The sequence below is a fragment of the Apteryx rowi genome, unplaced genomic scaffold, assembly GCF_003343035.1.
Source record: "Apteryx rowi isolate R43461 unplaced genomic scaffold, aptRow1 scaffold_299, whole genome shotgun sequence".
Classification (NCBI taxonomy): domain Eukaryota; kingdom Metazoa; phylum Chordata; class Aves; order Apterygiformes; family Apterygidae; genus Apteryx; species Apteryx rowi.
Window position 1 is genome coordinate 916,566 of NW_020449407.1, and position 24,215 is coordinate 940,780.

Consider the following 24,215-nt stretch of genomic DNA (forward strand, 5'->3'; position numbering starts at 1 on the left):
GGGCCCGGCCCCCTTCGCTTTCGCCCGCCCCCGGCCTCGGAGAGCCTGCTGGGTCTCTCCTGCCCGCGGGGATCCCCCCGCCGGGAAATTCCTCTGGAGAGCGGCCAGCCCGGCCGGCTTCCCCGGGGGCGAAACTAGTGAAGCCGCCGCGGGCAGCGGCTCGCCGCGCCGGCAGCCTGGACAGCCAGCGCTGCGGTGGTCGCGGTGCGCGCTCCCTCCAGAGGCGTTTCTGCCAGCAGGCAGCTCTCAACAAATGCAAATTCATGTAAGGGTTTCATCTGTGTTCAGTTAAACTCCCCGATATCTGTGAGAGAACACTTGTTGATCCTTCTATTCTATTTTCAGTCCCATACTTCAYCCTTTTAATCCATCTGGAAAGCCGATTTTAAAATAAGTGACTTAAGCGTTCTGTATTTCAAAGCCAGCATGCAGAAGACTCGGTCATATAACCAAAATCACTTACATCTTCATTAGCTAGCATAAGCATTAAAACCTACTAATTACGATAGTGAAATATGTACCTTCCTTTAAAGTAGGGAGACATTTGTCCATATAATGGCTTCAGAATGCATTTATTTCAGATTCTTAATATCTTCCAGTAAGGTAATAAATTATTTCTAATGCACAAGATGATCAATACTTTGATTGTTTGCAAAGTTGCATTTGAGGAAAAACTTGAAGACATGTAAAGGATTCAGTATTTTATTCAAGTAAAAAAATCATCAACTTTTAAAAAAACCTTTTTGTAGTCTTTTGGCAGTCATGTTGTGGAAAAAGTGCAATGACTTTGATCAGTTTTTGGGGTTTTTTTTAAGTGTACTTTCGTTATTTTTCAATATTTTGAGAAGTTTCGGTAAAATTTTTCCAATCCTGTTATTTCACTGCATTTATGCTTGTTTAGATGGTGAGTAACAGAGATCCTCTCTGATCTCCAGACCAAAATACTAGGCCTGATTACAAGTAAAAATTAATTTGGTTGTCCAAGCTTAATATTTACAGGACTTACATCAATGAAGACAAAACATGTCCTGGGCTGCATCAGCAAAACTATAGTCAGCAGATCAAGGGATGTGATTATCCCACTCTATTTAAGCATTTGTTATGCCACACCTGGAATACTGTGTTCAGTTTTGGTCCTCCTGTTCAACAGAGACACTGAAAAATTGGAGGGTCCAGTGAAGAAGAGCCACCAGCATGATAAAAAGGGTTGGAAAAATGAATATCTGAAGAAAGACTAAAGAGAACAGAAGGCTCAGGGAGGATCTAATCAGTCTTCCAGTACCTTAAAAACTGGTTAGAGAAAAAGGTGGAGGAGCTCCCTTCACAAAGGAGCATGGTGATGGTGCAAGAGGCAACAGGCATGAGTTGCTTAAGGGGAGATTCAGTCGGGATATAAGAACAATGTTCTTCACTGTAAGAGCAGTTAAACACTGGAATAAGTTGCCCAGAGAAGTGATGGAGCATCCTTCTCTTGAAAAAGAATTAGAGACTGCTTAACAGGGCCCTGGCTAATCATATCTATGGCCCTGCTTTCAACAAAAGGTGGGACCAGGCGATCTCCAAAGGCCCCTGCCAGCCTAGACATTTCTGTTCTGTGGCTTATGTTGTCAAGCTGTCCCAGTTTGCCACTGAGCTAAAAAAGAGGCTGTAGTTTACATGGCATCATCTCCAATCTTATCATCGTTACACTTACTTAATAATGTAATGCTAATTGTTTTCAGATCTCTTCTAGAAACTAATGGCCTGATGAGCCTTGAATTTGATGTGCAGTCAAAGTAGCCATGATATATTAAATAGCCAGTGCCTGGTATGTGTTTGTAGAAGGGTTGTGCAATGCTGAAAAACCTCTAAGTTTTCTGAAAATTGGAACTGTCTGAAACTATTTCAGGACTCTAACTTCTGGCTAATCAGCACATTCAAGTTTAAACCTTCAACTAGAATAAAAATCATGGTCATCTAAATTCAACATGTATTTTTTTTGTAAGTCATGAAATTTTTACTAATATAGGTATTCTTCAATTTAAATTAACTGATTTATTTTAAAACAGTGTTCTGCAGGCATATATACCCCTCTGTCAACAAATTCACAGCAGGTGATTGCATTACAAAAGTGTTTGACTGTGAGTGTACTAAGCAGCCCTTTTGACAAGTTCAAGGTCACCATGTTCAGCAAACTTCCAGAGTCGGCATTACTGCAGAAAGAAATGCTGTCACCCTTTTATTCTTACCTCCCTTGTTCCTGTGTTTGTGTGGTGAACCGGAGTAGGGAACTCAACTAAATTAAAGAGCAATTTATTTAGAGAGGAAAAACAAAAGTCAGTAAGGTTGATTTTGGTTCACCACACTGTAGCAGGAACAACTGCATTTGTTTTCATGGGACAAGGTGGTAGAGGATAGAATTTTCTTTTGGTACAGTGCTGATCTGCTCTAACTTAGACTGTGATTTGTCAAACACTAAGGGATTGGTAGAAGACTGAAAATTTTTGATTTCATGTTCTTTACTGAAATTATTGATCCAAGGACCTCATAGTTATTTTAATTTGTAACTACTGCATGCAACATCAGTAGTTTTTCAGTGATATGGTCACACTTAGTACCATGAGGTTTGGTGGGAGAATGCACCTCTCCTGGTCTCTGAAGTCTTTCAGATTGAGGAATTTCATGATGCTCTTTGTATCATGCTTGTTCAGATCCTCAAATCAGTCACTTCAAAAGGTTTTGGAATTCTCCTGAGAAACTGCAGTCTGTGTCCTTGCCTGAAGACCAAGGGCTAAGAATCTGTCATCAGAAATGTCTTTATTTACTTATCTTTGCGAGGAACTTAAAACACACATCAGTTTTTAGTAGGTTAAGTAACAACTTAAAACAAATTTCATCTTCAATCTTTGATGTGCAACTTCTTAAATTAATACACATATAGTAACTAAAGTGGTGGTAGAGGGCATGAAGAAAAAATACAGCAATAGTGATGCTAGACTTGGGGACTGTGTCAAAAGGGGTGCTCTGGAGGTAAATTGTTCTATATAAAGCTTTTTAATTTCATGCAGTGTGTCAGCTAAGATACTGATAACAGTTGTCTTTATTCTGTTAATGCTCTGTGAGACAGGATAGCATGTGAAGTAAAATATAGTATGTAGGTGGCTGTATCAGGAGGACACTGTGTTCAGTGATGCAGGGTATTCTTGCCCATCATACGTGAATTCCAGCAGTCTATGTACAGTCAGTTCCTAAACGCTCCTATTAACACAGTGAATCAGTTCTGATTAGGTAAACTGAAGCCTAGCTATGCATAAAAACACTTTCTGCATTCATTTATTTGATATACGTGAGTATTTTTGAGTGTGGGTCAGGTATGTTGTTTTGTCTTTTATGTGTACAGTCTTGTGTTTTGGGGCCTGGTGCGCAGCAGTTCCTAGTGCTGAGATTGGCATAGCATTTGTGCCTCTTTGGAAGTAGCTTAACTGGGTCACATAGTGTGAAAATGCCTTCAAATATTTGTAGTCACAGATTATCAAACTTTATGTTTTTGAAAATTGGAAATATGTGCAGCCTTTCAAAAAAAAAATTCTGTAATTGAACTATCTTTTAACCTTTGTTTCTTATGAAGTTTAAAAATAGTGGTTTTGCTCGAAGTAGTGAGTTATTATCCACAGTCTGATTTTGGGTTACATAAATCTGATCAGTGGCAAAAGTTGATATAACCCTTGAAGTACTAAGCTTGCACTTAAAGATGATTTTGCAGCAGATGGTTTGCTTAAATGATATTTTTGTTCTATGTAGAAATAACTTTTGTGTGCAATGTACTTTTTCTGACTCTCTGTAATAAAAAATTTTATTTGTAATCATAGTAGTAGAGAGGCATATCTTAGAATTCAGTGATTACAAAATAAGTTTACCCTTTTTTTGGCCAGGAATACTTGCACTAATGGAGACGTATGCTATTCTGTGTTTGATATTTTTGGCAAGGACCTTAGAGTTGCATACAGTGTTTTGTTTTTGTTTTTTTTTTTTTTAAGAGGGATTGATAGTGCTCAATATCCAAGAAGATTATAAGCTAAAATCTTTAGTTTGTGAGAACAGTCAAAAAGAAAAATGCAGAACCCCAGGATCTAGGTAAAAGATAGCATAAAATCAAATAATTTAGTTTAACAAGTTATCATTCTTCAAATGAAAGGTGGTCACTGCTTGTGGTATGTAGTTCTACGTGATATCAGTTGTGAAGCAGAAGTTGTTGGCTTAAAAAATGGCTTGTGAATGTCAGGCCAAATGATTACTGTAGCAACAGGTCAGCACGCTTATAGGAATGTCATGCTTTGTGGGGTGTGACATTGTATTTGAGAGGAGTGTTTGCTGCACCATCATTTGCTGCTGAATACTTTAAAGGCATGTTGTGGGCTGACTTAAATCACCATTTTCTATGGCCCTGGTGTTTGCAGCTCTGACACAGAACCACAGGCAGAAATTAGATGGTCTCAGAGTTTCTGTCCTGATCTTCTTCAGAGTTTCCTACTCCTGATGCTTAGGGTGGCTCAGCAGCCTGTGAGGTAACTGCAGATTATAATTTAGTCTCATAGGAAAGCTGGCATTGACTTTTGGGTTTCCTTAGCATGCTAAGCTGTAGTTTCTGTCTATTCAGCAGCTGCTTCACGATCAGCTTATCAGTTAGTGAAACAAGAGCAAGAATTTTCAAAAGGGCAGGCAGATACAACTGTGGGTGCCAAAACGTACATCCAGCTAATTTTAATCTGACTCGGACCTTCCAATTTACCACTGCACAAACATTTTCCCTAATAGCACTCTATCTCAAGTTCCTGTCCTAGTGCTGTGGCTTTGGTGCTTTCTCAGTGCAACTGTTGCAACTATTTGAGGGGCTGTACTATAAACCAGATCATTGAAATAATTTGAGTTAAAAACAAAACCTCCCAACTAAGAGGGCTGGTTTGCTGTGTAGCTTTATAACAGTTACAGTAGCACAAGTTTAGGGAGGGAGAGGAGCTTTGGGCAGGAAGGAGCTTCAGCATGCTAGCTACTCCTGACTTCACTTCCTGTGTTGGATACTTGGATTCGACTTGCTTAATTTTAGATGTTTAATTAAGGTAGTCACCCAGGCTCCTTTGTACTCAAGGACAAGAAACAAGTATCTCTGTGCAGTAATTCATCCTGTGTGTTTATTTCTCCATTCATTGGTTATAAAGGAAGCCTTGCTATTTGACACCTAACTTTTAAGCATCTGAAATTGTGTTTAGAACGCATTGAGAAGCAGCTACTTCAGTTCAGTGTTACCTTGCACTTACTGCATGGTTATAAGATTGTTCATGTAAGAATTCATCACAGAGAACTGGTTTATAAGTTAGTAAGTTAATAACATAGTTTACCTTGTAGTGTCTTTTTCAGATAAACAGACCCTTAGGCTAATGTCTGAATTGGCATCTCATTACCATATAAAAAAAGACATGGCTTATATGAAGAGTCTTGTTGAGACAGAGAAATGTTTAAAATATAAAGAACATAATTTTGTCCAGTAGATAAATTTAATGTTTTTTGAGCTAAACTTAATGTATTGCTCCGCTCTACAGGCTGAGAATTCAGATATTTCTGTTTCTGCAACCGTTTGTTAATCTCCCCATGATATTTATGGTGGGAAGTGTAAGTCTTATCTTTTTCTTTTAGGTTGACAATTGCATTTTTCGCACTCTCTGGTCTGGATATGTTGGATTCCTTAGATGTGGTGAACAAAGATGATATAATAGAATGGATTTATTCCCTGCAGGTCCTTCCCACAGAAGACAGTGAGTGAGTTTTTAGTTTTTTTTTAATTGATATTAACATCTTTACTTTTGCTTTTCACCTGGGGAATAGTGTATGGCTCTTGGTTTTTGCAAAATACAAGCTTGACCTTCCTGAGGTGCTGTCGTGATAATTTCAGATGGCAGTATGTCTAACAATTCCTAGAAATAGATCCCTCTAAAGAAATAAAGCTAGAAGAAGGGATTAGTTTTGCTTTTTTATGTATTCAAGTTGAAGTTATGAAATGACTTTGAAGATAAGACAATATAAAATACTACTGAAGTTCCACCTTCAAAAACCTTCTCAGATAAGTTTTTTGCCTGTTTCTAAAAGAAACGCATATGCCACATAAGCATTACAAGTCTATTAATAATTATATTGACTCCCACCAATTATAGCCATGCCAGGAGGTATGAGCACAGGTGTGGCTATACGGAACAGCTTTTGAAAAAAAGGAGGGGTAAGATGAAGAAGCAAAAGAGATAAACACAGTTCCCACTTTATAATGAAAAATCTATTCTTTGGATCTGTGATGGTTAAATTTGCCTAATGTTTTTAGAAGGGAGTAATACTGTTGCTCTATCCCAACTGTCTTCAGATTGGAACATGCATAATAAATCCAGGTTAGGGAGGGAGCTCAAAAGAAGTGGCCCTCTCCAGGCAGCTTAACAGAAGCCAAGGGAAGTGCCATTTCTGYGGGCTTGTTGGTACTGGCGTTCTTCTGGGGTGGCTCAGGTGAGTGGCTAACAGCAGTAGGGGGAGTGGGAGGGAGGGGGCTGCAGGTAAGGCAGCTCTATGCCGTGAGGTACTGGCACGTTAAGTGCTGGTGTGGGATAGCTCCAGGCTGGTCTTCAGAGAAGAGGTAATTGTAGGTGCCTGTCTATAAAATCATGAAAGTGCAAAGTGCTTTTGATGTTGGATGGTTGTAGAAATAAAATCATGTATTTCCTTATAATGTCTAATCATATACCACAAATTAGGTCTCTTCCCTAAAAGCAGTTTTAGGAAATAAAAGCATTTTTATGAAGTGAACATGTGGAAGTCAAGATTGCTGATGCTTGATTTTTACAGTAATAAAAAGAACCCATTTCTTAGTCTGGCAACTTGCAAACCTTCAGATCCACACCAGGCATTAGCTCTATCTAATAGATTTTTTTGCTTGGGTTGTATTTCAGGACTGATTATAGAAAATTAATGGGTTTAGATCATATAATTGCTCCTACAGCTCTTTTAATTATGAGAAGGTTCCTGTCCCTTAACATTAAGAAAACTTTCCATGTGTACATTCTTTGTTTTTAGGAGTTGCATACTTCTTGATCTCTATCCCTGTCTTCGGGAATGTGTTCTGATAGAACAGTCAGCTTCACGAGAAGAGGGATTTGAATAGGCATTTTTGTCTTTGATAGTATGCTGAAATTCTCTGTAAGTTCTCCCCCAGCCTAGCCAATATTGGAGATAGTCCCATTGTTAAGGCTCTTCTAGGGAGGACAGTACCAATCTCAGCTTGCAGATGTGGAGGCTAAAGATCTGGGGCACAGCTAGGACGAGCTCTTCCCATCATACAGTTACTGGAGAATACTTTTGTAGGGGGTGCCTCCCTGTGGCAGTGCATTCTGTGCTTATAAATAATGTATTTCTTTTCACCAGCAGACCAACCTTCCCTCCAATCCTGTATTTTTATATCATCTCATAAGAACTCTTTTTTTTTGGTTAAGTTCTATTCCTTCCGGTAATAATGCCACTCTTCATCTTGGCACTTGACCTCTAAAATTTTAGKTTTTTTTTTTCCATTTTTACTTCATCTGGTGGACAATAGATGATTAAAATGTAAATGATACTAAGAGCAACAAATTGGATGCTCCATGACTAAATATTCAGAAAGGAGTGCACAACCTCCTGTTACGTCTGATTTCAATAAAATGTCCTGACTGTCTGTTTTTTAATCTTGTGATGTTTGTTGACAGCCTGCCACTAGTAGAGCTCTGACTCCATCTTTTGGCATGCCCGAAGACGTAGATAAACTATGGTAGACAGCAACACCGAGGCCTTTGGTTTCAAGATGGTTGTACATATCTAGTTAAAGGGAATACTTGCTAGCTTGATGCATCAGAATCTTTCTTAGAAAAAAAATCTGATTTTACTTCACTTTAATCATCTGTTGCAGCTTCTTTGACATGCATGCTGATATCTTTCTCTTTCTGGGAAAAACTGATCTTTAAGCATTTAAATTATAACACTGTTGTATTGTGTAGTTTTTGGAATGATGAAATTCCAATAATCTTGCTTTAAGTAACAACATTGCATTTGATATAAGTCTTCATTACTTTTGGCTCTAGCATTGAAAACTAATGGACTTATATTTTGGATTGAAATATATTTTTAGAGCATCTTGGTTCTTTTTTTTGATTGAGTCATTGAATGAATTCTTAAAAGGAAAGAAAAAAGAATTCCTGGAATTCTTGGGGGATGGGGGGGAGGGGGAAGAATCCTCTGCTGTTCATGTTTCTGTCTCCAAAGCTTCTATATCAGTAGTACTTCACTTGGTTTTACTTAAGGCACTTTTTTAAGGTGGCAAGTTCAGATTATTTTGAGAACTACTGCTGTCTTACAGTAGGCTTCCAATGGATAGGAGACAGAACAATTGATACTCTACAAACTTAATTTCAGTTTACTTTTACCAATAACTATTATAGTAGGGTATTGTAGAAGTTGGTAGAAAATTCAGGATTTGATGCTTAGARTACATATACTCGCAAAATATACTGTGGTAGTAGTAAGTAGCATGTTTGTATGTATCAGAATGGGATGTGCTAATATAGCCTGCAATTAAAAGGTTTGCAGCCTTTGAAATTTTTATGTGAAACTGAAGTTCATGAAAGCAAAATGGTGAGATCTTGTTCTAGCTGACTAAGAAAGCAAAAATATAGTTTGTGATCCTACATGAAATACGCTAAAGGAAGCTAAAGATTGAGGTCCATCAGGATAGATTGAATTCTTCTGTGGTTTTATTGTAACTATGAAACATGAGAGATTCAAAAAAGTAATATCCTTTAGATAACGTAATTGATGTCAGCTCAAGTGTTTTAGAGACTGACTTAATACAGGTTGTCATTAGAGGGAGAGAACAGCCATGTCACACATGCCAGCTGATGCTCCTCTCAAACCTAACAGTCTTTGCTGGGTGCTTGGTCTCATTGGTGTCTTCTGCTTATTTGAAAGGACTCTGTCTTCTATAGCTCCTACAAAATAATTTGGCTTTAACTTCCATAGCATTTGACTGTTGCTGCTTTTCCTTCCTGTTTGGTAAATGCTCTGCTTAGTTGCACAGCTGATAGCATGTGATTGTTTTGTGTGTTCCTCGTAGTAACACCTCACTGTGTTTCCTTTTAGAAGGATGTTGAAATCTTGAAAAAGCCTCTTTTTTCTTCCTTTTGCAGAGAAGGGGGCCACATTCTTTTACAAGTCTTACCAGAAATGATAGCTTTGAGCTGAAGACCAGTTCAGCACTTTTGAAAGATTATGAATTCAGAGCGCTGGACTGAAGTAATCTAGTTATAGACAGAAAATGGAGGCTGGTTCTTTGGTCATACTCGTCTGCTGTCCTCCCCTGTAGCAACACTGCCACTGTCTGACTCTTCTGTGTTTGACTTGTTTAACTGGCAGAAAAGCATGTATTTATTTATCTATCAGAACGGTTAGCTTTCTGTTGCCTTGGTGAACAGACTTGACTGGGGGTACAAGTGCCAGAGCCCGCTGGGGGAGAGGGAGTGAGATCTCATACTTTGACAGCTGGATGTTTCACTGGCTTTGCTGTGCTAAGAAACTGCACCCCAAGTAAAGCTGAGACAGCTTTCGTTTTCTGGTTTGAACCCCCAGGGTCTGTGCACAGCTGCTTGAAAATCACTGTTCTGCGCCAGGAACCTAAAACTTCGTTCTGTCAAAGTTTGAGTTTAGATTGGTAACAATGCTTGTTGTGCACATCCCAGTGCTTTGGTTTATAAGAATAATTATTTTTTAGCCTTAGTTCAGTAAGAATTGCTCATCTTTATCTGTGTATGCTAACTGTGTCAACCTATGTTAAAGCTATGACTTTTCCTTGTATTTTAAGCTTTTAATGGCATATGTAAAATTGCTCCTGCACTTAGCAAAATAAGAAAAGCCTAGAAGCCAGAGGAATACGTAGGTACCCTGAAGGGGAAGAAGTAGTGGTAAAAATTACCACTCTTCCCGTCAATCGTAAAAGTCACATAACAAAAATGTTCTTTCTGTAACAAAAACGATCCTCGGGTAAACCTCCTACGGCCATCACTTAGAGCTCTGTTATAAAGCTTAAGGGCTGTCTGGCCTACACGTGCATAATACGGCTTTCTTCAAGGTAAAGTCTCAGCTTTTGGTGTAAATGTGGAGTCTCTTGCTTTGGAAAACAGGTCAAATTTATTTAATTCTGTTGTCAAATATGACAGGTTTTTCTGGATGTTCCTTGTTCAGCTTGAAACAGTCATACAGTAATTGATAAAACTTTTATTGCTATTTTTTGAGCTCATTCAGAAAGTGGTTAAATATGCTTAACTGAAAGTGAACGCTAGGTGGTACCATTTCGTAACTGCATTTATACTTGATGCTCCAACTGACTATGCAGGTGCTGAAGTCATCACTTCAGCAATTTTTTACACGGGACATTAATTCTGATTATTATCCTTTTAATTAGGGTATGTTTCTGGAATTTGCTTAATTTTTAGTGATATATCTGATCCTCACTGGCTGTTTGCAGCTCAGCAAAGTGGGCAAGAGTTTGATTAGCCCTGCTAAGCTATTACATGAGATAAGCACAAGTACCTTCCATAAAACAGTAAAACCAACTTCACAGCAAGTGAGGTGATGTGCATAAACTGAAAGGGCTTTTTCATTAAATAAATATTTCCCCTTTAGAGTTGGACTTGTGCTTACAAGAAGCTAAAAAAAAAAAATTAAGACATGACATCAGTGTGCCAGGATCGTATGGCTAGAAATGAGCTGTTTTCACTTCCTGCTTAGCGCTTCCTTTACCAGCTCCACATTCTATTTTTAAAGTCAAGAACTGCAACTATCAATTTAGCAATTCACTTGTAATCCTGAAACTCTAGGAARCATCTCTTACCTGGGCATTAGTGACAAAGTTCTTTTATGTGGAGGGGAAGAAATTTTGCTTCTTTTTGGAGATTATGCACCGGTAGCTATCTACTGGTAGACTTATGACTGTTTTCTGGGTGAAGGATTTCCACATTTGTGCCTTTTTGAGGTGTATTTTGTAGCTTTTGTAAGCGTGTTTGATAAGCATTATTTTTTTCTGAAAACAGTGCTTTTTTCACAATGTCGGTTAGGAAAATTGGTATTTAAGAAATAGGACTTCTAATTTTTCTTTTTCTTTACTGGTTCATTCATGTTATATCATGTTTCATTTTATGAAGCTTTTTTGACAGAGTCCTTCAGGAACTGCTTAAGCCTAATCTTTATTGTGCTTTTCAGAATCTGTTGCAACACAAAAAATAGGGTCTTTGACTCCAGCAACTAACAGGCAAAATTTCTTTGCTGAAAAGATTTAGGTTACAATAAAATATCACAGTTATGTATTATTTTTTATCTACAAATCCAGATACTCTGTTTTCTCGTTGTTGCTATAGGATACCAACTTCTAGTGTATGCTGAACTGACCTTCATTACACCTGTAGAGTCATTACTTTTTTTTTTTTTTTTTTTTTTTTTTTTTTTTTAGGATAAAAGGTGGGGAAGTGGGGATTGCACTTTTTTTTCTGTTAAATGATAATTCACTCCATGGAGATTAGATCCAAAGACTTGTCTGTTAGAAAAACTTGTGCGCTTTACCATCACTGAAATATTTAGACCGATGTGAGGGTCTAAATTAGATGTTGCCTATCTGCAGAATGTATTTTAAACTAGAAGTAACTATGTTGATTAATTACACCAGGATTGCTGTACCACATTGCACAGTGATCTTTTTTAGGGCTTTCAGTATTATAACTATTGTTGTTCAGTTAATCTGGTGCAAGTTTTCCTTATCTCCATGAGACTTTTTAGATTCAAGGCTGAAGATGAGCAAAAAAAAAAAGGGGGAGGTAAGAGGGAATGGGGAGAGAATGAGTGAATTAGAGCTCTTGTACCTTTGGAGGCTCTGGAGTGAAGCAGTTGAGCTTTTGCAGTGCAGAAGCAAACTTGAACCCTGGAAACTTATACTTAGTGCTAGACAGAATGTGGTACACCCTCCTCTAATACATGCTCAGATACTGTGGCACATTAAAAAAAGAATCATATCTGAATTACTGGAAGAAATGTCTGATTGGTAACATGTTCTTGTACGTGTGTTTTGAGTGAGAGAGGGGARTGGCTTCATTAAAAATGTCATATTAACTGTTTCATTCTGACAGTATCACATTAAATCAGTACTGGCTTAAAACTGCAGACAGTTTGTTTGTCTTTTTACATGCTGCAAAATATCTTAAAACAATTCTGCTTAGGAACAGACGGCATTACTAGGCAGAAGTGTAGAGAAGAAAAAAATCTGTTAACTCTGGGCATTTTTCCAGGGAAATAATCAGTCAAATCAGTCAATCTCTCTCTCTTTCTTTCTTTTTCTCTCCCTCTTGCTCTCTCTCTCTCTTTCTTCCCCGTTTTAAAAAAAAAAAAAAAAAAAGTTCAATACTGGTATGAGCATTGAACATATTTCCACCAAATAAAATAATCTCTTGCTTTGTCATTACACCAGGATCCAGTTTGTTTGTTTTTTCCCATTCAGAATGATAACAATCTGAGGTAGGGAACATGCTGAAAGGAACATACGTGCAAACTCTGGTTGTACTGTGAGTGGTGCTGAACTAACAGGACTTGATCTTGGCTAGAGAATTGCAGTTTATAATGAATGTTTCAGCAAAGCAAATCAGCTGACTTTTTATCTTTCTTCCTTCTCTAGGATCAAACTTGAATCACTGTGGATTCAGAGGCTCTTCATATTTAGGGATGCCATTCAACCCATCCAAGGTTAGTTAAGTGTAATGAAGAAATTTCATTTAGGCAGTAAATGATCTTCTGTCTTTATTGTATTAACTGCAGAGTTGTGGAAAACATGGGAGACAGAGTTTTCTGTTCTATTGATATACTGAAACATTTGAAGAGCTTTTATAGTACAGTACTCTTAAAATGGTCCTGCTTGTGTGTACAGAGGACAGTGAAGAAAGTGATGTACAAGTTGTGGCTTGTCTCAGTGCACTCTCCCCTGCTCTGATCTGTGCCTGGGGAGGGGAAACTTCTCCAGCTCAAGAACCGTCTGTGGACCTGGAAGAGAAGGACAGAATTGCTGTGTATGAGGTGGTGGAGGGCATGCTGTTCTTCAGTATTCCTCCTCATGTGATGAATGATTGGACTCATGGGATGTTTGATTGGACTTTGTATTCACTCAAACATAGGCAAGGTTCTGCTCATCCCAGTTTGTGGTGGAAAATGATAAGTGAGGATGCTTTTCAGGCATGCAACTGAGGTTCAGGAGAATTAAAGTCTACAGGAAAAGAGGATGCCATTAACGCTGGGAAGAAATGAGATGAGCAAAGGCTGCTAATGATACAGAAGGTCTGGTGTGGTTGGAAGAAATAGGGGCCAGTGTGCAGGAGGGATTGTGTAAAAGATACAGAATTTCTGTGCTGTGTTTGAGAATGAAAAGGTTGATCACCTCACTAATAAAGAGTAAATGAAACATCTCTCTGCAAGTATTTGATTTCTAGAGGAGAGACAGCAAGAGGATTTTAGATATTTATTAATATTGGATATAAAATTGAAAGCGAGGATGGACATCTGATATGGTTATGACTGTAGCTGAGTGTAAAAATGCTTGAACTAGCTTGTGTATGAGGATAGTACAGCAACCTGTTTTGACCTCGTTTTTATTTACTTTAACAGCACAGCCTTAGGTTTCTGAGTATCTTGTGGGAATGTTAATCTACACTAGAATAATAACCAATTATTGCCCCTTTTTGCATAGCAAGTCAACCAAGTATTCACAGCAGTAATATTCATAGTTTACACTTTATAACAGGGAAAAAGTAATTGTGAAGAGGATTTTGTACATCTCTACACCAGGTGCTACAGCAACATGTGACAGGCAAGGTAATCTGCCTCTTGGTTTGCTTTGGTATTTATCTCTTTTTACACTACAGATGGTGTCTGCAGTGAGCTCTGATTGTAGTACTAAGATGAATTCATCATCTCTTTTAATTGGAATTAACCTCAGTGGCAATCCTACCACCCACTGAGCTTGAAGGAAAGAAGGAAAATGTTCGCTGAAAACAAAACCTGAAAGTATTTGGGATCTCTACTGGTGACTTGTTGGAATGCTTTATTAAAAATAAAGCTTAAATGGAAAGTAGCAGACCATAATTTCAGTATGGTCGTAAAAAAAAATTAAAGATGGGTTTTACTTGGAAGAAAGCTAGTAGTCTTCTTTTTGATAACAGTCACCTAAAGAAGTAGAGGGTGTAATGCTATTATTGTGGTATAGCTGCATTATAAGATGAGTAAACACACAATCTTACCAAAGCAAGGTAACAAAAATATTACCATGTTAGCCATGTTTCCTCGAAGGTCTGGGTCAGTACTATGTAATGTAATACATTAAATCAATATATGCTTTTTGGAAACTTGTCCCCGTTGCATAAAGCTTGAAGAATGAGTTTTGCATATAGTTCTGAGATTTTGTAGAGCCCTTAGGTAATGAAAAGTCCAAAAGAACTGAAAAGTGTCATTATAGCTTGACAGCACTTCTGGTGTTTTAATTTAACACTCAGGTTCCAGTAGTACATGCTTCAGATATAAATACTCTCTTTTCAGGAAATGTGTTGCAGCCCATCAGTGTCTCATGACCTGTTAGCCAGTCTGTAGAGGGGACAAAGGGTAGAATCATGTAACCTGTGGAAATAACTTACAAAGTTGTTGTATCTAGAAAACTATTTGCAGATGGATATACTTTTTATTCAAGCATCATAATACTTTTTTATTGCAACTACATTAAAAGGATCAGATCTACTTTGATTTATTGACACACAAAGTTTTAAATATTTCCAGAGTTGTTGCCTTAAAATATTCTGAAATGACTCAAAGAAGGAAGAATTTGGAAATCTGCTGTGATGACTTTGGGTTATATTTAAGATCTTGTTGTTTTTCTTTGTTCGTCATTTAAAAGTGGTCAATTAAATCTGTGTCTTTAAAAAAAATAATAAAAAAAAAGCCTGTAAGCTTTTTGGGTTTGAGTTGGCAGTTACTTATTCCATTCCGCTACAGTGATTTCATTTTTGGACCATGAGAAAGTGCCATACTGGAGCTAGCCAAAGCTCTTCTGTCACTAGGGATGCTTGAAAATAATAGAAAAAAGGAAAGGGATATATTAGACTCTCCCAACTCTATTAAATGTTACCAGGATTTTTCATTTGTTCTGGTGTTTTTGTAACTGTTATCCTTTTAGTGTTTCATGGTAGTGACTATGCAGGTCTTTGGAGCGGTAGTAAAAATGTAGCAAAAACATATCACCTTGACCACTCACCACACAGCTTTGACAAGTCTTAACAGACTTGATGGTAAATGAAGGCTGAGAGTGCTACTTTTGTCAGTGCATTTAAACACGAGTCCTTTCAAATTAGAAAACTGTTATCTTCTGAAATTACTCCAGCTTCTGTGGTCTCTCAGGTTTAGTGTTTAGTACTAGAGTTTAAACTGGCTTTTGAAATTAGGGGTTAACAGTGTCCTTACTGTTTCAAACAGGACTGGGTCTTTTAAATCTATTTAAACTGTTACAAATCARTTTTAGGGGCTAGATTGAAAGCCAGTGCCTAGCGCTTTTTTAGAAAGATTGCTGGAAGTAACTGGGATGTTTTTGCTGGGAAAAATAAAAATCTGTTTTGTATTCCCAGTACAACATTGTATTCTCTCAAGGCTGAAATCATCTATGTTTGTGACACCGATGCCAGGTGAGAAGACAGCTTTTTGAAACCCAGCTGTTGCAGGGCAGTCAGGCCACAGAGCAGCCTGCGGCCAGCACCCGGTCTGGCGTGTGCTGAGCGGAGCCTGGCGCCACAGCACCCACTGCTCTGCTCTCGAGCCCCCGCCTGCTGCTCTGCATCGCTCCTTAACATAGGCATAACCCTAGCGGCTTACATTGCTTTCTTGGGGATGTTTAAGCTAAGGGTTTAACCATCCATCTGTAGTTTAACACCCTTCTCGCTGCTAATTTTTAAGAAGTAACTGCTGTCATTCTTAAAATAACTTCATTTTGGTTACCTCTGTGCCCTTGGCCTGTGAAGGACTATCACTGTTTGAGGTGATGGCAGCAAGGACTTTTTTTATGCCTGGCCTGACAGTTTGATTAGTTGTTGCTGCTGTGCCTTTGGTCTGCAGTGTCTATGAAGCAGAAAGAGTGCAATTTAACTAAAAGTAGGCTTTATTCATAGTGTAGACCTTGAGAAGAAACTTCTTTTAACCAAGCCTGAAGGTGCCCATTAAAAATCAGTTGCTTTGACTATAGTGTCTTTGATAAATTCAGAGCAGACTTTTACACAGTGTTTGAATTACTTTGTCCTACATAGCAGAGGCAATTTAACAACAGGTTTTTTTATTAAATAGATGTAATGTTTAAGCACCCTTGATATTCAACATAAGTAAAGAAACTTAAAAGTCAAGAGTCTTGTAGCTCAAGTGTTTGTCTTTCATTTAATCTCCATTTAGAAAAAAAAAGTGCACTTGTACTAGAAAACATAATTTTATGGGGGGAAAAATATTGCATTTCAGTACCTAATCTTATTTTTACCTTAAATACTCACCTCTGTAATATCAAAAGTACAAAAGTAGAAATTTTCAGTTTGAATGCAGCATGTTTCTAGACATCCTTGAAGGGGGCTTTTTGACTGGGATTTGGTTTTGTTTGCTTTTTTGTTTAGTTGTTTTTTTGTTGTTGTTGGGTTTTTTTGAAAGAACTCCAAGGCCTATGCCAGAGATAGCAGTTGGAGCTTGTGAGGAGGCTTCATATTTGTCTATGTAGATTTGAAATTTAATGGTTCATTTAAAAAAAAAAAAAAGCAAAAAGTAGTCCTTCAAGTGCATATGAGCATTTTTTCTGTATATTGATAAAGGAATGTTGTTAGACAATTTTGAAACATATTTTAAATACTAAAAGCATTATCTAGCTCAATACCAGAGTGTACATATATGTAATGGGGCCATAGGCTAAGGTTACTTATCATGAAAGGCTTCCTCCCATCCACACAAATTTTAGAAGTACTGGCAGTTAACAACAAGTCTCAAAGGTTTTGTAAGATATCTTTTCCTATTGAAAAAGCCATTTCAGTCTTGCTTTTTGGCATCAAATTGTCACAGGGCCAGTTTCTGCAATTTCTGAGTTCTCGTTTAATTTTTACCTCTTTATATGCAAGAAATGTAAAGGATTTTATCTGGAATGTCCAGTTCTTCTGATCGATGTCCCCTCAAAGAAACTCTGTTGTTCAGGCTCAGATGTTTTTGTTGAATTAGTGTGTGAAATGTATGTTGGGGTGTGTGTAGGCACATACATGAAGTGTGATAAGGAGTATTGTGATAACCTTGAAATAATTCCATGGAGCCTAGAGAAGACTAAGAGATAAGTGCATTCTAGCATATTTAATATTTGAACAATTCTGGTTAAGGGACAGAATGTATGATTCTTCTGCAATAATATATTTACTATATTTGTTTTATATAAAAAAAATTGTGTATGGTGAACAAAGATCTGTTAGGCCCTCAAAAACTCCCAAACCCTACCGTAAATTTACATTTGAAATTTCATCTTGGCCTTTGTGAGTACGCTTTGTAATAGTTTCTGTGATCTTGGTTCTGAATCTTCTGTGTTTAATTTTATTTGAATACTGGCCATATATGTTGGGGTTTGGRGCTCTAAAATGAATCTTCTCAAGACTTTGGATGCATACCATCATATTGTCCCTCTGTCACTTCCACAGGCTTTTTTAGTAATTACATATCAAAATATCTACCAATATACCAGTTTTCCATATAAAGAACTGAATTACTTGCCACATGATAATACCAGGATAAAGGAAAACTATTAGCAGTAAAGGTAGTTGTGTGAGCTACCAGCAGCTATTCTCAAATGCTGAGACCACCTCCCTGTTTCCCTGTATGATGACATGTTTGAGAATCGCTCTTTAGGTGTGCATCCTAATAGTCCTTTCTGCGTTACTTGTACCTAACTATTGGTGTGGTGTTCGAAGATGGAAGAGGAAGATTGCACAACTAATGTAGCTGTGAACTTCATGATAGTATGTACAGCCAACGCTCACTTCCATTTGTGTTGTATGCACCATAAAGGTGTAGTTTGTGCTCTTTGCTGAAACTACCCTACTTGCAAAGTTTTATACGCCTCTGGGGTTGCTGAAACCCTGTATTTGGAAAAACAGTATGTTACCTCTACATGCTGAAATGTTTGCATGGAAAAGATGAAATGTGTACCTTGTATAGCTATTGTAGTGATTGGTACTGTTTTTATCAGGGGAGAGGGGATTGTTTTGTGTCAGGAGCATGCATGCCCTGGGGCAGTGGGGCTGGGGCTGGGGTGCGCAGAGCAGGGAGGTGCGACTGACAGCAGCACCGGCGCAGGAGCCGACCRCGGCTGCTGAGATTTGTGCCCTGCTTCTCAATGGAGAGCCCGGAGCAGGACAGGGCCGCGGTGGGAATCAAGGGAGCGGAGGGCTGCAGTGCTCAGCACTGCCTGCTTCCCTTCTGCTGCGTAGCTGGAGCTTTGCCAGTACCATCGCAGCCACTCTCACGCTGCTGCTGCCTCCCTTCCCCATCTGTGTTTGATTCCCTAGTGGGAGAAGAGTTCCTTGCTCTTTAGTGGGTAATAGGTACTTCTCTCCTAGGTGCTTATTWGAAATAAAGCTCTCTGGCTTGGGAAACGAGCATGATTTGGCCTGAAAAATACAACATAATTTCATTTAACTTGTTTTTATACTGCTTGTTGCATGTGTGTTTTTTTTAATGAGTTGCAAGTAAAAATGGCAGTTGACATAATCCTAGTAAAATGTGTTTCAGAAAGTCATTTGTCTCTGCTGCTCAGCACAGAAGTAGCTCTTTTATCAAAAAAAAAAATCTTTCAGTTCCGAACTGATCCATCCGAAGTATCTAAAGTCATCTTGTTACATGTGTTTTGTGTTGTGTTAATGTCCAGGATGTGCCTATAAAATACCGCAGGAAAAAAAATACATTCAGCACACATCAGTCATTTCCCCATTTCATGATTTGTATCATGTGACTAGTCATCATTTAGCTCTCATTTTAGCTTTCCTGTTGACTTTATTTTTTACATAAATACTCTGTGTAAGCCCTCGTTATTTTAAAATACAGATGAAGGTGGATGAGGGGTTAATTTGCTTTCCCTTCAACTGACAGAGAGTTTACTAATAATCTCTCTCATGCTTTTGTACTTGTAGGTAATTAGGTTCTAATATCTTTGCAGAAGGACCCTCTAGAGGTATGGCTATTTAACAGAAAGCTCATCCTGCTGCCAGGAAACTAATGCCCAGTAGGGTGTCAGGATAAACTTATAGTTGAGCACATCTGATTTTTTTTTGGGGGGGGGGGGTTAAATCTTGCATAAATATCAGTCTTGGCACAGTCTTGTTCCAAAGCTTCCCACTGACCAGCTGATTACAAGGGTATCAGAGCTGTGCAGTAAGTTAGTTTCGTTTAGAGAAGTTCAGTGGGATGCCTTCAGTTTAACCATAATTCGTGAAGGGAAATGAACTTTGCTTAACTCTTAAAACTTTAAAAAAAAAAAAGGGGGGGGAGTATTTGACTGTGATATAAGGTCTTATGATGTTTCAAAAAAACTTTTTCTTTTTTTTAGGGTCCTGGTATATCTCATCCCTATGATAGTGGGCATATTGCAATGACTTACACAGGTCTGTCATGTCTGGTTATTCTTGGAGATGATTTAAGTCGAGTAAATAAAGATGCCTTATTGGAAGGACTGAGAGCTCTCCAGCTGGAGGATGGAAGGTAAATCATATTTTATGTTTTACAACCCTCTGGAAGGTTAATGGAAAACCTAAGTGTGGAATGAAACATAGTGCACATGTTTTTATGAAAATAGTGGTGTAATATTTTCTTTCTATTAGAAGATGTTTTGGTGGAGATCAGCCATAGAACACATGCCACTTCGCAGGTACCGAACAGCACCTTGTATCTAGATTTGCTTTCATGTTGAACAATGATTGTTTGCTTACAGCTATAGATACATACTCTCGGAAAGTTAATGGTTTGGCTTGGGTCTTGGGGATAGTTCTTTTTGTTGTTGTTGTATCTTTCAAATAAGTGAGATTTTCTCTGTTCATATTGTCTGGTTTTGCAAGGCCCTGGAGCACTATTAAGATGACGTTTGCTCTGCTTTGTGGGAGCGTGAGCTTTAGTTTGGAGACACTCAGAACATTAATATAGCAGGATGAATTAGCCTATATACAACTTCTACTATAAGTATAGTAATATTAAACTTCTTTGTACAATTCATCCTTTTTGCATGCATTTTTTAAGATTACCACATTTCCCCCTTGATCTGCTTCTGTTTGATTTTTGTGTAGGCTGGAGCTGGTAGTTAATGAAACTTCTGATAGGTCACGTGATCTGCCTGTGTAGTTAGATTTTACTGAATATCATTTCTAAAAGTACTTTAAGAAATGCGTAATTATAGAAATGTTATTCCTGAAGGAATTCTATTTCACTTCATAATTAAATTGGTCTCTCTCCATTTAATAGCTGTGAAAGCTAAGTAAGCTGAAAGCTTTTGGTTGAAAGGCTTWGTATCACTTAGAAGTCTTCTATAATTAAAACCTTTTTTATGGAATATACCTTTCAAAATGCAATGTTACATTAAAAAACAAAACAAAACTCCAGAATATTCTAAATGGAAGTTAGGAATAGAATGACGTACAATTTCTTCTTATATATAGCCACAGAATGACCTTAATGGGCCAAGGTCTAATGTATGCATACAGATATGTATAAGTGTATTTGTTGGTCTGCCTGAGTTCAGAAACATCTTCAAGGACATAGGGGTGTCTGTGCTGCTGCTGGATGCGTTCCTGTTGCATGCTGAGCCGTTTCTGTTGTCACAGTATATCCAAGAGGAAGGAGTGGGCATGAGCTGTGCCAAACCCACTAGCATCTTGAAGTGATTGCTTGCCATCATGCCTGTTTGCAATAACAAACTACGTGCAGTTAACCTGTTCTGCACATTTGTATCATGTATGGTTTTAATGTACAGACTGATTAAAGTACAGGATTAAGYGTAAGTTGTCGAAGAGTGCCAGCTAGCCACCAGAGGGAAAGGAGGGTGCTTTGCACCTCTCTGGGGTAGAATTGTTACTTGGGTGGGAGTCAACTCCTAGTATGACAGACATTTTCATACCTATGAAAAGAGCTTTTACTGCATCCAAGGGAAGAATGTACAAAACCCAGAATTTGTCCTAACATCTTGTCTGGGTGGAAATAGTCAGTGAGCTGAATAAGRGAAAGAGAAACTTTCCTGGTGTAACCCTAGTATAAGTATACTATGCTTAGTTTTTATTTCTTCACCCTTGTCTTCTATTAACTAAAAAGAAAAAAAAAAGTAATTATATTGTCTCTTTAACTCAAGGTAAAGCAAAAATGTACATACATGCATTCATTCATAACTTTTAATGTGATCTGAAGTGTCTGGATAACATACAGGGCAATTGACACCTAAGGATGGTGTGAAGTTGTAAACCACATCACTGGCACATCTTAAGTAGTGTCCTGGTTCCCCTGAACATCCTTTGCCATATCCAAAGAGTAATGGAGTGGATTTCCATTTGAGCTGCACGAACCAGGACCTGGCAGCCATGGAGAACTAGCGGAGATGAAACTGTCTGCCAGTAGATATTGGAGACTCTTTGTATGCAAGAAGATATGGAGTGCATACTTGGATCCCATGGTCAAAGGGGGAATGTCACAGTGGTTCTTGAAAGACTCTCTTTCATGTCAGAAGTACTTTGTTGTTTTTTTTTTTTTTTTTTTTGGAGTAGAGATCCGACAGGAGGACTCCACCAAATATTCTGTTGTGCTAGCTTCTTGCAAATACTTAATTTTAAAAAAAACCTCTAACTAGCTCTTTGAGCCAAGTGGAGGCTTGCCAGTAAGCAAATCATAGTATCACTCCTCTTTTTAAGGGTCTCTTAAAGAAAACAGGATCATATCTAACCTAGATAAAACAATTTTAAAATGTTCTCAGAGTTTTTAAAGAATTTAACTATTAGAAACCAAAAACTGGATTGCAAGTAATTTTCCTTTTTTAAATTAGAAATGGTAATAATAACAGTTATATTTATACATATATGGGAATCTGATCCTGAAGTGAGTCAGAAAAGCAATGCGAGTTATGAAGATTTCTAGAGCAGCAAAGAATTCTGCTAAGAATAGTAGATGGTTATAATGGTAACTCATACAGCAGTGTATAAGATGATAGGTGAAAGAATATAGGCATCAACATCTTCGGATAAATAAAGACCAGGGTCATGACATTGCCAGAAATAAGGTTACCCAAACCCCTAAATACTAATAGTTCTATTAATTTTGCTTGACTTGGTTAGAATCACATGTTCTGAAAAGAAAATCTATTGCAGGTTTGGGTTACATTTGTAGTGTTGTTTCTCTGAATAACTAGAATAACTTATTTTGAAAGGAAAAATAATGCAATTCCTAAAATGTTCCTCATATTTTCTGATGTAACAGGCCATACAATGTGTAATGAGAGAAACCTTTCTTTCAGTTTCTGTGCTGTGCTGGAAGGAAGTGAGAATGATATGAGATTTGTCTACTGTGCTTCCTGCATCTGCTACATGCTTGATAACTGGTCAGGCATGGATATAAAGAAAGCAATAGACTACGTTAGAAGAAGTATGGTGAGTTATTCTCAAAGAGTTATTTCTTTAACACATTTGAAATGTAATTGCTTTATTTCTTCACTATGACTATACATCCATCCAAATTAAAATATTATAGTATTTTGTTTTTTTCCTATTTTAGTGGGTTGAATATGAAAAAGTACATTGCTTTTTCCATTTATATTTTCACTGGAATGTGTGTACTAGCAACATATTTGTAGTTTTGTTGTGTGTATGCTCACTATAAGTTAAATTAAATCTGTTCTTTCTTCTTTAAAACTCAATTTAAAATTGAAAGCATTATTTTAAACATTGAGACCTGAACTTCTTACAATTTAAAAAAATGCATAAATAAAACATTGCATTAATAAATCCTCAAATTTCAATTAGCTCTAGTGCTGCTTTTTAAATGATATACAGAATCAAAGGAAAAATTAATTACTGAGATCAGTTCAAACTTAATAAGTGTTCCAGTTGTGCGCTTCATTAATTATTTATTAGATGTTTCCAATAAAACAAAATGTTAGTATATGTATTTTTTTCTGTGTGCATGCTGTCTTCATTTTTTGATGGAGCAAAAGGGTTTTTAGTTATTTTTCATTTCAGTTTGGGTAGTAGGCATAAAGAGAGCACATACTTAACCTGAACCAATTTATTCCTATAATGGGAGGCTGCAGATTCAGAGAAGGTGAAGAACTGGTATTAGACTACAAATAATGTCAGACATGATCTGTATTGATTCTAAAAAACTTAAAGGACACAAGATGAAATTTTCCAAGACATTTGGCAAGGAAGAATATATGCAAATGCTGAAATTCATTAATTCAGTATGTACAGTCAGTTCATCCAAGCTACTTTGTAAGTTAGTTTAAATATGAAAATGATGCAATACTTTTTAATAAGTATATCCAGCATGCTTCTGGTGTTTTAGTTAATGAATAAATGTGCTTTTAAAATACTGCTTTTGTTAATTAAATGAATTTCATTTTCAAAGATTAAATGATTAGTAGAGTAAGTTTGAAAACTATAATTCCTTAATGTGAGTAGATGTACATAGTAAACTCTTCTGGTCCACAGAAAAAAAGCCAAGTTTGAGACATACAGCTTCTTCTGTAAGTAAGTTGTTGTAGTCATTACCAATAGTTAAATTTTAAGTGAGAAATAAGTCTAAAAAAAGACTTATCTCCTACTTCAGTTATAATTTGGATCAACAAGCAAAAAACTGATTTAAATTAATCAGGCTTTGTCTGAATTGGTTTTTATTTTATGTTTAGTTTTTAGGGGGGTAGAGTTAGATCTTTAAGCATTTGTTAATGTACATCGCAAGAAGCTTTCTGGCAGACCACCCATAGACTTGTTAGGGATGTAATTTTCTTCAGATATTCTTTTTGATAAGATTTACAGTCACTCTGATTCAGGCACTGTCCATTGATGACATTAGCCTGCATA

The 24,215-nt window shown here is 37.4% G+C and overlaps 1 protein-coding gene across 1 annotated transcript in view; it reads left to right on the forward strand.

Annotated features, from left to right (window-relative positions):
- Positions 1 to 5,663: 5,663 nt before the first annotated feature.
- The window catches only part of PGGT1B (protein geranylgeranyltransferase type I subunit beta), a 32,540-nt gene continuing 13,988 nt past the window's right edge, over positions 5,664 to 24,215 (forward strand). The window contains 4 exon segments of the mRNA XM_026069488.1: positions 5,664 to 5,789; positions 12,752 to 12,819; positions 19,715 to 19,866; positions 22,652 to 22,784. Coding sequence (XP_025925273.1) covers positions 5,708 to 5,789; positions 12,752 to 12,819; positions 19,715 to 19,866; positions 22,652 to 22,784 — 435 coding nt within the window. The 5' untranslated portion in view covers positions 5,664 to 5,707.